Source organism: Penicillium malachiteum (assembly GCF_028827825.1).
Source record: "Penicillium malachiteum strain IBT 17515 chromosome Unknown utg000001l:1.0-8184562.0:1.0-8186909.0, whole genome shotgun sequence".
Lineage (NCBI taxonomy): Eukaryota > Fungi > Ascomycota > Eurotiomycetes > Eurotiales > Aspergillaceae > Penicillium > Penicillium malachiteum.
In genome coordinates, this window is record NW_026643094.1 from 4,115,489 (window position 1) to 4,126,957 (window position 11,469).

Consider the following 11,469-nt stretch of genomic DNA (forward strand, 5'->3'; position numbering starts at 1 on the left):
GACATGATTACTACTAGTACTAGTACTACATATTAGTAAAGCACTCCAGCACTGAGGGCTTCAAATGAGCTCAAGCTTGACCTACCAGCACTTGAGCCTTGGAATCGTGTCTCAAGTCACTGTATGAAGCTCCGAGTCTTGTCATTGTTCAAATGTTGAGTTTCGAGGGTTTATGTCAATATAACGTCGACAAACTCGAAGTCGCCAGCGCTGATCACTAATTTCAAATACTTACTCCCTATGTCTCCTGTTTCATCGGCTATTATAACGATTCATCCGAGCTTTGGAACGAATCCCGCTTGTATAAATGCGGCCAATTAAGTAGTAGGAAAATGTTCCTACAACTCACTAGGACCGTCTGATAGTGCCAGTAAGTCAATGTCTGATTGTTTACCCCTGTTTCATCCCAGCTTCTCTATTCTATCACTCCCGAGGGATCTGTCATCCATGATGCGAGTTTACCTGCTTCGACTCTGTAAGTGACGAGATGCGATGAACCTGCTGTAGCAAGTCCTCCCATGTCCAACTAGCCCAAAGGAGACTCTGACAATATCATAGACAGCTCCGAGTCGAGGAATTCAAGTTCTTCAACTGTGTCGACATCTTCCTGGTCGTGATACCAGACAGATCCCGGTCTTTGCATTGTCACCTGCGGGTCATTTACGGACACAATTATCTATGAAGAAACAGCAGTTGACCTAGTCTGAATGAGCTCGCCTGCAACATTGATTATTACTTCCGTGAACAGACTGGGGGTTACGATAGAATACACGGAGTAGTACTAAACCCATTCGCTTCTTACGAGTTATCGTCATCATCATCATCATCATCATCATTATCATTTTTGACTTCAGCATCCTTACCATCTTGAACCCATTTATCTATTGCCTTTGGGCATTCTCAGAAGATCTTTCGGTCGGAGGAAATATTTATCAAAGTTGCCTTGGGGCAATGTTGATCCTTGGCGCCCTTGGCTTTCTCGCTCGTGGCTCAGGTGCCGAAGAACTTGAAAGATTTGGATGCGTGAGATGGAACTTGAAGCTATATTCTGTCGTTCGGGATAGCAATAAGTCGTCACCACTGACAGGAGAGTGGTTCAAGTTGAATCGTAATATTCCGTAGAGCTGAAGAGAATAGATACTTCATCCAGGTACCAACGTAGCACTAGAATACTGAAGATTACGATGAAATAATTTTATTTCTTCTACTATTACTATTCTACACCGAGTATACATTGAGTTTATCTGCCTATTCTGCCTAATCCTATGCATTAATGTATTCCAGATTCGTTGAACAGCCTCACTCTGACCTGCTGTATCAGCCAATCGATCCTTAGTGGAGCCGTCCGATCCGAGGCCTCCACAGGGGCTGGACTCGATTTCAAACCAGACTAACTTTGACTCCGTTGGTTTCAATCTGTTTGAATTTGAATTCTGCTTACATTTAAGCCCTGCCAAATTTTATTTCTGACTCTTGTCGAAAATGCATAGTCGGGCTACTTCGTAGTAGGAACAAAGGAACCTTGGAATGGGATCGGCATTAAGAGCCATGATGGAAGCGCCGTGGATGTGATCAGAGTGAGTCATACATAATACTCCGTCTGCAATAGTACCTAGGTAAGGCTATATGCGGGCTAAGCCTTAGAAGCACGGATTCTCGTCGATCGAGTGTTGAGTAGAGTATGAATCACGAACCCTGTTCCACGTCAACACCAGGTGTGACGAGCAATCAAGGCGGAGCCGCAGCGTTTTGTGAGGCGCCTAGCGGATTCGCAGGGATTAACAGGATGCCAACGCAGTCACATTCGTGGGCTCTTCTGATTGGTTTTCATGATATATTTTGGGGGTTATTTTTGCCTGCATTTGTGATGGCTCTTTGCATCAGCCTTGACTTAAATCCCGTCTGTCTCACCTTCTCTTTTCTTTTTCTTTTCTTTTTTTTCTTCCCAGAATTCTTTTTCTCCTATGCTCTTCCCTGATATTTCTGATACTTTTGATACTTTCGATAATCCAGTTACCTTAAGTTTATTTCTTCCCAACCTTGCCCAGGTGGCCATTTACATTATTCCCAGGCTCTAAGCTACCCCACACTCTCTTTCTCCACAGAAGCTCCAGTTCTCCACTATGACGGAGCCCACTGAGAATGCCGATACCAAACATGATGCTGAACCTACTGATACTAAGAATGCAAATGGTTCAGTGCAGCCTAATGAAGTAGCGGTGAAGGAAGTGAAGGATGCTGGTACAACTGCCGTACCCGCATCAGAGCTACCCAAAACGGACGCTACCCGCAAGAAAAAGAAACGAACTAAGAAGCCAGAAACTGAGGAGAGTTCATCAGACTCAGATTCTACAGACTCAGAATCGGACAGTGAAGATGATGATTCTGATTCAGATGACTCGGAGTCAGACTCGGGTCGCCGTAAGCGGAATCGACGAGCAAAGGCTCGGGCTAAGCGGGCTCTAAAAGACAGGAAGAGAAAGAAGCGCAAGCAGCGGATGAAGGCTGCCGTGAGTGTGTCTGATTCTGAGGAATCAAGTGAGTCAGAAGAGGAGTCAGCCACCGAGGATGAAGAGGTAGATGAGAAGTTGCTGCGAAAGCTGGTGGCACAACTCGCAGTCAAGAAACGCAAACGCCTACGCAAACAAAGCGACCAGACGGGAACTGTCGCTGATCCTATTGCCGAGGCACTGCGACAAAAGCGAATGAAGAAAAAGAAGCCTGGCTCTAAGGCTGCGTTCAAGCGAGTTGATCAACGTAAGTTATAATTCCAGGGACTGTCACGATACATCCACACGTATCCCAAGCTAATACAAGGCAGTGTGGGACAATACCGTTCATAAATACCAACTCAAAGAATCTGCCGAGGATCATGACGCGCACGAGTTTGACCAATTCGTTTTTACCGTTCGGAGAAGGTTCTCGTGGGAAAACAAATACCTGGAGACGGTTGTCGATCTTAAGAGTAAGGCTCTTCGAGAGAGTTTGGGCAAAGTCATGGAGGGTGTCAAAGGAGTAAGCATGGTCGAGTCTCCGGCCACTATTGATCCAAATATGCTCTTCCTCTACTTGGAAGAGATGAGACAATACATGAAAACCCTCAAGCGTCAGTCGCGCAATGACAAAAAGAAGAAGAACCGCAAGGCGGCTGCTACCAAAGCTGCCCACCTTAAGGTTCTGATCAAGTACCTTGACACAGACTATGCAGACACAAAGAAGACTTTGTATCCTCTGTTAGAGGCAAACACCATTACCTTCGATCTCTTGTGGGCCCTGTTCAAGCCAAACACCATCGCATATACTCCTACCTACGGAAACACCGATGAGCCACGCGCCTTCAAGGTGGAATATGCCATCAAAGAGTCATCTTTCATCAAAGGACAATGGTACAGCATTGAAGGTCGCTACCTGGAGTATGATGGGAAGGATTTCGGCTTTGGTACCATGTCAGCCGAAGTCGAGTCCTTCAAGGGCGCGAGGAAGATCACGAGCTTGAGCTGCTTCCCTCTGCAATATCACCGTGATGCTGATGCCCTGCGCGAGCGTCTTGTCGAACGAGGAAAGCGGTTCGTTGCACTCCGTGGAATGAACTACCGCTTCCACAAGGGAATGGCATTCTACAAGAAGAAGCGCTCGGTCATCAAGGTGAACATTGAAAGTCGGGTTATGATTGATCCTGCGATTCATCGACGCATCAATCCTAATTACCCCATCAGTACTGTTCGGCCTAAAGACCCAGATCTCCTGGATCTCTCCGACCGAGGCAGCGATGCTGAGGATGCTGAGAGTGATTGTGGCTGCTGTGCATCGGATTCAGATTCAGACTCTGGTAGTCAAGCTGACACTCCTCGAAAACTGTACAAGGTTATCGAGGGTGATGATGGCACGCTTCGTGTTGTGCAGGTTGAAGTTGACGAGGATGGCCAAGAGATCCAGAAAGAGAACTTGGATCGCATCGAAGGTGGTGTTCTGGATAGAGAGTTTACTGAGGACCAACTTCTTATTGCCTCGCCAGTTGTACTTGGCTTTGCCTTCTCCGAAAAGCTCTGGTTGGAACTTTCAATCTCTGGTATCAGTGATATCGAATGGGACAAGGATGCCTTTGATTCCCTTGTCTTGCCAGCCAACCAGAAGTCCATCGTGAAGGCTTTGGTCGAGTCACACACATATCATGCTGCGCAGAACCTGGATGATGTGATTCAAGGCAAAGGTCGCGGCCTGGTTGCTGTACTCCATGGTCCACCAGGAACGGGTAAGACACTCACAGCAGAAGGAATCGCGGAGCTGCTCCGTCGTCCGCTATACATGGTCAGCGCTGGCGAGTTGGGTACTGATTCCCGAACACTGGAAGGAGAGCTTACAAAAATCTTGGACATTGCGCACAGTTGGGGTGCTGTTCTTCTTCTCGATGAAGCAGATATCTTCTTGGAGAAGCGTTCGATTCACGATATCCACCGAAATGCCCTGGTTAGCATTTTCCTTCGGTTGCTCGAGTACTTCCAAGGCATTCTCTTCTTAACCACCAACCGTGTTGAAACTTTCGATGATGCCTTCCAGTCTCGTATCCATGTTGCTCTTCGCTACGGTGACCTGGCTACTAAGGCGAAGCGTAGCATTTGGAAGATGTTCCTGGAGAGAGTGCGCGCCATTGAAGGTGTGAAGGTAGCTGAATTCTCTGAAGAGGACTACAACACTCTATCACGACACACTCTCAACGGTCGACAGGTGGGTCTCTTTCTTCTTATTTACTTGACCAACACTAACAGTATGTAGATCAAGAACTCCGTGCGCACGGCTCAAGCGCTGGCTGTGAACGAACATGAGCCACTGTCTATGGATCATATCAAACGCGTCCTTGAGGTAGCTGAGAACTTCGATATGGATTTGAAGGGAGGTTCTGGTTATCTCGATGCAATGAGAAGTTACACATAGTTGGCTTTGCAATGGGAGAATCAAGATTGGCGAATACATTCGGTGTAGCTATGGAGCTCGGGGTAATTTAGAAATTAACTATTATCAGCTTTTTCTTAAATGTTGTAAGATGTAATACAATAACACAGCATTGATTACCCAGATGAACATTATAGCCTGAGTAAAGTGAGTTATCTCGATCAGTTCTAGGTCATGCCAAATGTTAGCTTCTCTCCTAGGTCGACCCATAATTAAAGGGCCAACAAACGGGCTCTTCTTTCCCAACAGTATTCTAGCATTCACACTACGTCCAAATTGAACAATTTCTATGTTGATCCCTGAAAACCTCATTTCACATTATTCAAATGTTGCAAAATATGACCAGAAACTGCGTGGGCTTCACCAAATTCTACATCGCATTACAGGGATCTAATGTGCCAAGTTTACTACATGACACCTAGGCAAATAACTTACAGCTTACAGCTAATGATTGTGAAGTGGAAAATTCAGAATAATGTATTGGGGTTCATGATAGCATCTCCACATTAATCTTCAGGGTAGAATGAGTCAATATATTATATTGCTCTAGAAATACAGTCGGGATACATTTAAGGATTAGCCTTAACGAACTCAACACCCTTCTGGATGTTCTTCTTCAGGTCAACCAGGCAGGCATCGAGGAGCTTCTGCTCGTACTCGTTGATCTCACCAACGGGGTGGATGGCCTCAACACCGTTGGGGCCAAGCTCAACCTTGGAGGCGAAGAAGTCAACACCCTGCTCCTTGAACAGAGGGGAGTCGACAAAGGTGGGCTCAATGACACCCTTCTCGCCCTGGGCAGCGCGGAGCAGAGACTCAGCGAAGCGGGCACCGGCCATAGCCATGGAGAGGGTGGCGGAACCAGCACCGTCCTTGGCCTTGACGACCTCGTCACCACCGAACTGGATGCGGTTCACGAGAGCATCGCGAGCCTCACCGGCAATGGAGGGGTGGGCGGACTGAGAGAGGAGGGGAACGATGGTAACACCGGAGTGACCACCGATAACGGGGACCTTCTCGCCGGCAGGGTTGGTGGTCTGGACCTCGGAGATGAAGCGAGATGCACGGACAACGTCCAGGGTGGTGACACCGAAGAGACGCTTGGGGTTGTAGACACCAGCGGCCTTGAACACCTCAGAGACAATGGGGACGGTGGAGTTGACCTAAAAAGGTTAGTAGAGCTCTTGTTTTGATTTCACTCTGGTTTGACATACAGGGTTGGCAATGACCAGGATGTTGGCATTGGGGGAAGCCTTAGCAGCGGCCTTGGCGAGGTCGCGGACAATGGAGGCGTTGGTGTTGAAGAGGTCGTCACGGGTCATGCCGGGCTTACGGGGAACACCAGCGGGGATGAGGACAATCTCAGCATCCTTAAGAGCGCTCTCAAGACCAGCAGCATCGGGGTTGTAGCCAGTAACGGTGCTGTCAGTGTTGATGTGGCTCAGATCAGCGGCGACACCTAAACAATAAGAAACAAGTCAGTAAATGGATCAATTGAGCTAAATTGAGGTATTCTTACCGGGTCCACCACGGATATCGTACAGAGCGAGCTCAGTAACACGGGGGTTGAGCTTCAGCAGCAGGGACAGAGGCTGACCGATACCACCGCCGGCACCGAGAACGGCGACCTTGGAGGCCTATGAATTTTGAGTCAGTATTCGCAATCAATAATAAAGATTTATTTACAAACCTGGCTGGCCGAAGCGGAGAAGGCGCGCTTCTGGAAGAGGTTGAAGGTACGACGGGCAAACATTATGTCTGTGATGGATGGATGAAGAAAGAAGGAGAAATGAAGGAGAAGAGTTTGGGGTGGCCGGTGAGGGTCTCCACTTTGTTCCGACGTCCCGATGGTCGGCCGACCGGGCAAAATCGTAATGGAAAGAGAGGTACATTATGGATGTATTTATTTTTTATGATCAATTGATGAATTAAATTTGTTCCCAACGCTATCGCTAAAGCTACAAGAAGAATGGTATAATTTAACGCAAAAAGTGCAGTACTAGCCAACAAAACAAAAAGAAAATCACCACTCCTCCCCAGAAGATCCATTTATCCTGTCGAGCTCGTCTCTCAACCATGCGGATGGTGTCTCCACTAACACCCAATGTGTTGGCAACACTATATAATCGGCGCTGTGTGCCCTTTAAGACTTCCCGCTGCTGTCCAAGATCCGCTAGTACCGCGCGACCACGGTCTAGGAAATCGTCTAGCTGAGTATTGGTATTGGAGAAGAAGGATTGTTCGCGAAGCGCATGGCTTTCTCGTGTTTGGTCGCCAGGTCCACCACCAAAGCTCAGACCGGAGGGCGCAAAGGCGGAAGAGGCTTGAGGGAGGTTGGGCTGTGCATATGGGTTCTCAGGTGTGGCGGCATGGTGTGGTCGGCGACCGAGGAGCTCACTACGGTTGTTTGATGATTGCTAGAGAGTTAGCTAGAAATTCAATTGAAGGACAGCTGGTACTTACTGCTTCTTCGCGCTCCTTGCGCAGTCTTTCGAATTGCGCCCGGTAGTCTGTAAGTTCACTCCGAAAGTTGTTCACCCGGTCAAACGCCTTTTGTTGTTTTTCTGGGATCAATTCTTTCTTTGATAGAGCGGAGTAATCATCGACTGTGCGAGATAGAGAGGCTAATGATGCCGCAATTTGGCCTGCAGAACAGTCAGTCGCATTCAACTGGTTTAGCTGACGCACATACCTTGTAAAGCGGCTGAGGAGGTAGCTGGTGATTGTGCAAATGTATCTAAATCACGGCGAATGGCTGAAGACTGCTTCAGAGCAGAGTTGAAGAGCGAGTTCTATCTGTATGAGCGGGTGCCATAGTAGAATGTATGGGAGGTACATACCATGATGTGCAGAGACCTTGTCGGATTCAGGATATTTTGATATTTTCAAGAAAGGTGTAATTAATAAGAGCTGCTTTGCTCAGAGGCACCAGAATAAATTAACGTCTCTTAGCAAAGAGAAAACAACATGGTGAAGCTCCACGTAGAAGCCACATGTTTCCACCACTGACCGCCTTCAGGCACTGAATTGAAACGTCTGGATTCTTCAGCCTGAGCAACTACACAATTACAGGCTCCACATGTGTACTTGTTACTCAAATACTGCTATAAATCATTTATACTGGGTCTACCGATCAAATAAACATAATAAAATCAATTATCATTGAGGCTATACTGGTACAGCGCAACCTTGAAACTCCTCCATACAGAATGCACATCTGAAGAGCAGGGATGGTATATTATTAAACAATAATTCAGCAAGGAGTCAAATCATGGAGCCTCTATTTGAGAGGGTACTTGTTTTGCAAGAACCACCTAGAACAATCGGGTTAGCAAATGACCCGTAGCAATAGGTTGCTGTTGTTGGCTGCTTACTTGCTCACGAACCAGTCTGCTACGGCAAATGTGCCAACAGCACCAGATACAAGACCGACAAGCTCCCAGGACAGCTTGCCCTCTGCATGCTTGCGGTAGGCACCGAATCCGAGACCAGCTCCGACCAGAGCGCCGATAACTGCATTGGTGATGTAGACAGGGTTGCTCGCGTTGGCACCCACACCCTTGCCCTTAGCCTTGGCCTTCTTCCCAGCAGCCTCGCGAACTCGGCGCTGCTCAGCTTCAGCAGCCTCACGCTCTATGCGCTCGGCTTGGGTGGTGGTCTGGATATCCTTCTCCGGGAAATCGGAGTCCACGATGTTAACGTGCGGGGAGTCGACATCGATCAACGAGGCGGTGCTTTCGGACTCGTCCTTGTAGATGCCGCCAACTTTGGGGGCGCGACTATAATCGTTAGTAAAGATGGTCTTTTCGCATATGACTCAAACCCGACTTACGCCTATTGAGTTGTTAGCTGAGTTCGGGAAATCACATGTAGTATTCGGTAATTACCTCCTCGGGGGTCTGCTTGGGACCCTTAGCAGCAGCGTCGGCGTAAGACATTGTGTAGATTTTAGAGTGTTTGAAAAGAGAAGCGAATTCGTCAGAGGAAGAACGAATAAATTTGAAGAGAGGGGGAAGTTGAGGTTTAATACCAAACCTTGGAAGCTACCCAGGTGCCGTGTGACATCACGTCATTGATTCTTCCATGGATTGCCAACTTTCAGTTTTATACTTATCCGCTATAGTAGGTATTCTATTTATTTCACATAATTTCTATTCCAATTTTGACATATTCACTCTAACTATGCTGCTCTCGTACAAACATAGATCTAGATATACGCTGGGCAATGTTGTGCAGGAGCATGGGAGCACTGGCATGAGCGGAAGCCACTGACGTCGCATCTGCTCGGTAGTATCACCAGATCAAATTTTAATACGAATTCTTATCTACTAGTAAAACATCATCACGCAATGTACAAGTGATCTATTTACAATATATTCTACCTAGAACTGGTTTGATACCTCCTGTATACTATGTTAGCTAGAGCTTTATTCATGGACCACCTGGGTACAGGTACATACTCAGCGCTGAGATAAAAGAAATCCTCCGAAGAATTTGCCAACTTCCTCGTATTCACGCAGGTTCAGAACAGCAGACACATCTGTAGACTCGATCAGTACTAGTATTCGTGAGTGAATAAGCAGGTGACTCACATTGATCAGGTCGGACCACCACCAGAGCCCCTTCTTTCGGGTTAATTCCGAGAAACTCGTATGCATGGCCATGCCCCTTGTTATAGCTCTCATCGTCGTAATAGATTTTGTGTAAGTCTTAGTTGTTAGTACGACAGTTTTAATGGGCAAGCATGTATTCGCTCTTCGGGAAAGGAAAAAAATACCTCGGGTCTGGTTCTTGCCTGTCACTGGATAGAAGCATTCTGGGATCTGTTCGAGCTCAACATCATGCCGATTTCCATGACCAACAATAATCAACTCCATGAGACTATCAAAATCGTCTGAGGAAGGTGTGTAAGTGCGGATTGGGCCATCTTCCGATGTGAGGTACTTCCCAATCTAGTAAATACTAGTATTAGCATACTAATAGTGTAGTGTCATCGTTAACTGTCACTTATGGTGTACTCACTGTATCAAGTTTGGCCCGGTTCTCTCCAACTGAGAGATCACCAGCAAAAATGAGAATTCGCCAGCGGCCATCAGATGTCAGCCTTGACATTAGCTGCAGTGGCTTTGAATCACAATAACGGACGACATGTGCGCTCGGAAGTCGCATTCCCACCGTGATATTCGATGCCAGCTGTGACTCCGAGGCAGTGATTGACGAAAGGTTATACTTCGCTGTCAGTCCGGCTGTATACTTGCCTGACTGAATAAATCCATCCTGAAACTCAGCTGGAGTGGTGTTTCCAGAGGAGAACAGCTTGGAGAAGTAGCGATCAAAGTTGATCAAATCGATAGCAGTCTTCCTTCGCTCCAGTACATATGTCTCAAGTATGGAGGGACTCGCCAGACCAGTAAGCACCTCTCCAAGCTTCCATCCAATGTTATAACCATCCTGGAAACTAACATTCATCCCTTGTCCAGCTTTTGGGGAGTGTGTATGGCATGCATCCCCAGCCAAAAATACTCGATAGTCCTTGTGAAAGAAGTCTGCATGGCGCTGACCGATTGAGTATGCAGACCACCAAACTGTCTCAACGAATTCAATCTCATATAGTTGAAGAATGCTTTTTGCACGGTTTTGGAGATCCTCCAATGTCACATCTTTGGCGTTTGTCCCTTGCCCGATTTCAATATAAAATCGGGTCAGGTTTCTGTTATCACCCTCTCGGGGAATGATCAAGATATTTCCTGCTTTGGAACGAATAGTCGATTTCTTGCGGAAATCCGGGAAATTTGTACGAGGAATCATATCCATGACGCCCCAAACTGAATCGGTACTATCACCTTCCATCTTGAAATCAAGAGTTTTCCGGATCGTGCTATGCGCACCATCAGCGCCCTTTTATTTTTCGTTAGAAAGATCCGGGTCACATTTGTTAGAGAAAGGAACAACTTACCAACACATACTTCGCGGCAAACTTCTCGATCTTTCCGTCCCTTTCCGCCGATACGGTGATAGGATACGCATCCAAATCACTGGGCGAAGCACTATCGATGTGCAGATCGACAACGTTGTACCCATAATCAATCTTCTGATCATTATACTTTTGCATCAACTCAATAAGCAACCCATTTATCCGCGCCTGGTTCAGAATAACATGAGGCTGATGAGATAACCCAGGTGCCGTATCAGCAGTCCTGCCAGTTCGCTTGATAGCGCCAGTGCCATCATCTGCCCAAAAGCTGACTTCAAGCACATGATACGCCTCGCGAAGTAGCTCCTCACTGACACCGAAGCTCTCGAAGATTTCAACTGTGCGACATTGCACACCATCTGCTTGACCCATCTTCATCGGACCATCCCGGCGCTCCAGGATCTTGGATCGAATGCCGTGCCTCGCAAGCCATAGAGCAGCTGACAAGCCAGCAGAGCCGCTGCCACAAATAATCACGTCGAATTTTTCCATTGCAATTTAAGTTTTGTCTGTGCACTTTGATATTTCCCCGTGGGGAATGGTTA

At 47.2% G+C, this 11,469-nt stretch overlaps 5 protein-coding genes across 5 annotated transcripts; 1 reads left to right on the plus strand and 4 right to left on the minus strand.

Annotated features, from left to right (window-relative positions):
* Window positions 1–2,123: 2,123 nt before the first annotated feature.
* On the plus strand, window positions 2,124–4,932 carry N7483_001560 (ATP-binding protein; the record flags this gene model as incomplete). The annotated part of the gene is made up of 3 exons (XM_057084997.1): window positions 2,124–2,757; window positions 2,822–4,725; window positions 4,774–4,932. 3 exons carry the CDS (start codon window positions 2,124–2,126, stop codon window positions 4,930–4,932), a joined length of 2,697 nt encoding a protein of 898 aa, XP_056951146.1.
* A 587-nt stretch (window positions 4,933–5,519) lies between these two features.
* Window positions 5,520–6,703, minus strand: N7483_001561 (malate dehydrogenase; the record flags this gene model as incomplete). The annotated part of the gene is made up of 4 exons (XM_057084998.1): window positions 5,520–6,113; window positions 6,165–6,409; window positions 6,470–6,587; window positions 6,641–6,703. The coding sequence occupies 4 exons, from the start codon at window positions 6,701–6,703 to the stop codon at window positions 5,520–5,522; spliced, it is 1,020 nt and encodes a 339-aa protein (XP_056951147.1).
* Window positions 6,704–6,929: 226 nt separating this feature from the next.
* On the minus strand, window positions 6,930–7,793 carry N7483_001562 (golgi SNAP receptor complex member 2 family protein; the record flags this gene model as incomplete). The annotated part of the gene is made up of 4 exons (XM_057084999.1): window positions 6,930–7,367; window positions 7,414–7,595; window positions 7,643–7,715; window positions 7,791–7,793. The coding sequence occupies 4 exons, from the start codon at window positions 7,791–7,793 to the stop codon at window positions 6,930–6,932; spliced, it is 696 nt and encodes a 231-aa protein (XP_056951148.1).
* A 437-nt stretch (window positions 7,794–8,230) lies between these two features.
* N7483_001563 (uncharacterized protein) lies at window positions 8,231–8,888 on the minus strand (the record flags this gene model as incomplete). Its single annotated transcript, XM_057085000.1, has 3 exons — window positions 8,231–8,264; window positions 8,325–8,729; window positions 8,818–8,888. 3 exons carry the CDS (start codon window positions 8,886–8,888, stop codon window positions 8,231–8,233), a joined length of 510 nt encoding a protein of 169 aa, XP_056951149.1.
* A 522-nt stretch (window positions 8,889–9,410) lies between these two features.
* N7483_001564 (putative phenol 2-monooxygenase) lies at window positions 9,411–11,416 on the minus strand (the record flags this gene model as incomplete). Its single annotated transcript, XM_057085001.1, has 5 exons — window positions 9,411–9,490; window positions 9,543–9,659; window positions 9,728–9,902; window positions 9,973–10,848; window positions 10,907–11,416. The coding sequence occupies 5 exons, from the start codon at window positions 11,414–11,416 to the stop codon at window positions 9,411–9,413; spliced, it is 1,758 nt and encodes a 585-aa protein (XP_056951150.1).
* Window positions 11,417–11,469: the final 53 nt, after the last annotated feature.